The sequence below is a fragment of the Nestor notabilis genome, unplaced genomic scaffold, assembly GCF_000696875.1.
Source record: "Nestor notabilis isolate BGI_N333 unplaced genomic scaffold, ASM69687v1 scaffold2620, whole genome shotgun sequence".
NCBI lineage: Eukaryota > Metazoa > Chordata > Aves > Psittaciformes > Psittacidae > Nestor > Nestor notabilis.
Window position 1 is genome coordinate 5,985 of NW_009909524.1, and position 3,147 is coordinate 9,131.

At 50.5% G+C, this 3,147-nt stretch overlaps 1 protein-coding gene across 1 annotated transcript in view; it reads left to right on the top strand.

Moving 5' to 3' along the window:
* The window catches only part of RRBP1 (ribosome binding protein 1), an 18,993-nt gene that overhangs the window by 644 nt on the left and 15,202 nt on the right, over window positions 1-3,147 (top strand). The window contains exon 1 of the mRNA XM_010024224.1: window positions 1-59. This exon is cut by the window's left edge and continues 644 nt beyond it. Coding sequence (XP_010022526.1) covers window positions 1-59 — 59 coding nt within the window. The remainder of the gene's footprint in view (window positions 60-3,147) is intronic.

The following is a 3,147-nucleotide window of genomic DNA, read 5'->3' on the forward strand; positions in this document are numbered from 1 at the left end:
GCAGAAGCATGATGGACCTGTCAAGAAGAAGGCTTCATCTAAGAAGAAGAGCGAACCAGGTAAGGCCAGATTCCTCTGCTTGTATCTCCATCGAGTAAGCTAGCAGCACATCTTGATGCTGTTATAACAGCACCATTGTGAGATTTCTTTGTTCTTCAGTGTTGGAAACAGGGCAGCTGTAGAAAGGCTGTCTCTGGTGAGATGGACCATGTGCACCAAGGGGAAGGTGGGCTGAAGAAGCCTGTCTAGACTGTAGTTCTCTCTGGGGGAAGTAGAGTTGAAGTCAAGAGTTTATTGACTTGTTTTCACTCTGTAATGTGTTGCCTCCTGTACCGGGTTCCCCTGCTTGGTGCTTAGGTCCTTGGTCCAGCACACAGATGTTGGGGAGTTACAGGTTCCTTTTGGATTTGCTGTTGTGTTGCGGGTCTCCGAGCAGATCTGCACACTGGGAATGAACAGGAGGTGCATGTGCCTGTCCTGGTAGAGGGAACAGCTGCCAAGGTGCTGGACATATGGGTGGAAAGCCAAGTTGAGGTGTTTTCCCCTTCCACCCCTGATTATTAAAAGCACACAGGAGCTCTACGGGGAGGTGGGTCACTGCTAGAGTTTCCTTTCCTGTGTTTTGGAGGAGGGCTTGCTACTCAGCAGGACATCTTGCAGCCACTGGTCTCCAAGGTTGGGTTAAACCCCTTGTATCTGCTCCTCTGAGGAAAGAATTTTGCTAGAGGCCATCTCTACATAGTGGTGAGGTTTGAAACGGTCTGAGTAGCCACTACAGGAGGGTATTGCAGTGATGGTGTTGGGGAAGCAGTTTTGGCATGTGCATGCAGGGTTGCATCTCTCTAGCCCTGGAAATCATGGTCCTAAATCCAAGCTGTAGCAGCAGAGGGAATGTGGATGGGAGATGAACTTTAAGCACTTGTCAAGTTGGGAGTTCTTTGCTCTGAACATCTATTCCGTTGAGTAAGAAGATCCTGCGTGTCTTGACAAGAGTGATGTCTTAGCTGCTGCTATGGGATTTTCCAAAGGAAAGCTCTCGGCAGGATTTGTGCTATGAAACTGGCTGCAGTTTGACCAAGGTATTTTGGGCAGCCTTTTGGCAGCTGTGGTTTCTCCTCCTGAGTTAGAAGCAACAGATTATCCCGTGGCAGATGAAAATGTGTGTTCAAAGTGTTCAAAGACACAAAACAGATGGAAAACCTCACAAAGAGCATCTTGGGGTATTTTTCTCTTGTGTGGTTTGTTTTCAGCCTCCTGCATCGCACAGAAACTTGCTTGCAAGTGGTTAGTCTGTACTCCTATCCCTTGTATCTGTGATAGCAGGAGCCATGCTCTCCCATGAAACACATGTGGGTACTGGATCTGTGGTGCTTCTTCTGGGTGTGGGCTTCATCCAAAGGACATCTGTGTCTCCCATGTCCCTTTGGGTTTGAGAAGTGGCTTTTCAGACCCCTCATCCCTGCTGTGCTTGCCCATGGCAGTTTTGCCACATGGCTGCTGCTTGTTTCGGCCACAAAGATGATCAGAGGGCTGGAGCACCTCTCCCATGAGGAAAGGATGGGAGGGATGGGGTTGTTCAGCCTGAAGAAGAGAAGGCTCCAAGTAGACCTTACTGTGGCCTTTCAGTTCTTAAAAGGGGCCTATAAAAAGATGGAGAGAGGCTTTTTAGCAGGGCGTGTTGTGACAGGACAAGGTGTAATTGTTTGAAACTAAAAGAGGAGAGATCCAGGCTGGATGTGAGGAAGAGGGCTTAGTGCTGCCATCCCAATGGATCTACCTGGAGCCAGGAGCAAGCAGTGCGTGCTAGAGCTGCGTGTTCTCGCTCTGTGGCTGTGGTGGGTTGACCGTGGTTGGTTGCCAGATGCCCACCCAGATGCTTTCTCACTCCCCTCCTCAACAGGGTGGGGGAGAAAATTAGATGGGGAAGGTTGTGGGTCAGGATAGAGACAAGGCAGTTACTTAGTAATTACTGTCACAGGCAAAACAGGCTTGACTTGGCTATCATAGAGTCATAGAATCAATGAGGTTAGAGAAGATCTTCAAGCTCATTGAGTCCAACCGTTCCCCAGCACTGCCAAGGCCACCACTAACCCATGTCACTGAGGGCCTCGTCTACAAAACCCCCTAATTTAATTTATTTCTACTTAAAATACATGAGAAACTGAGTCAAAATTAAACCACCTTCCCCCCCCACCTGCCCCTCTTGCCAGGATCAACTTCACTCCTTCCCTCCTGACTCCTCTACCTCCCCTCCCTGAGTGCTGCAGGGGAGTAGGAGCTGTGGTCAGTCCATAACAGCTCCTCTCTGCTGTTCCTTCCTCCTCTCACCTTTCACCTGCCCCAGTGTGGGGCCTTCCATGGGCTGCAGTCCTTCAGGATGAACCTGCTCCAGCATGGGCTCCTTTCCAGGGGCTGCAGAGGAATCTCTGCTTTGATGCCTGGAGCACCTTGTCCTTCTTCTCTGTCCTTGAGGGTCTGAGCTCTGCATTCAAGATGCCCAGATGTTAATGGCTTTAGAGGCTCTGGGGCTACTGGAGTCCAAACTGCTTTTTCTTCTGGGATTTTTTAGGAAAATAAGCACACTGGCCCATAGGTACTGTGCAGAAACTCTTAAACCACTGCCTGCCACCCTCTATCCCTCATGATTGTGTACACTGTGGTCCTACAACAGCATCATCTCCCCTGATGCTCCTTGGCTTTCCTGGGGTAGCAGAGGGTAGGGGAAGGGTTGGAGTTGTGTCATTTGCTTAGCAAAGAGCTAGAACAAACCTGCCTGGTGAAAGGTGGGAGGTGACCTTGCTATGCTCTGTGTCACCAGCAGTGCTGCACTGGGTGATGTCCCTGTGCTTGTTATCATGGTGCTTCTGATGCCCAGCACATCCCTGCTCCCTGGTGCTGATGAAGCATGTCCAGCTCCTGCTGGGAATCACTGTGATGGAGGATGATGGCAGGGTGGTGGGACCAGTAGTAGAGCCAGGCAGAGGTGACAACTGGCTTAGTAAGCACACGTGTGTGGTGAGTGTCAGCTCCAGCACCTAGAATCATAGAATCCCAGACTGGTTTGGGTTGGAAGGGACCTTAAAGCTCATCCAGTTCCAACCCCCTGCCACAGGCAGGGGCACCTTCCACCACACGAGGTTGACTCCA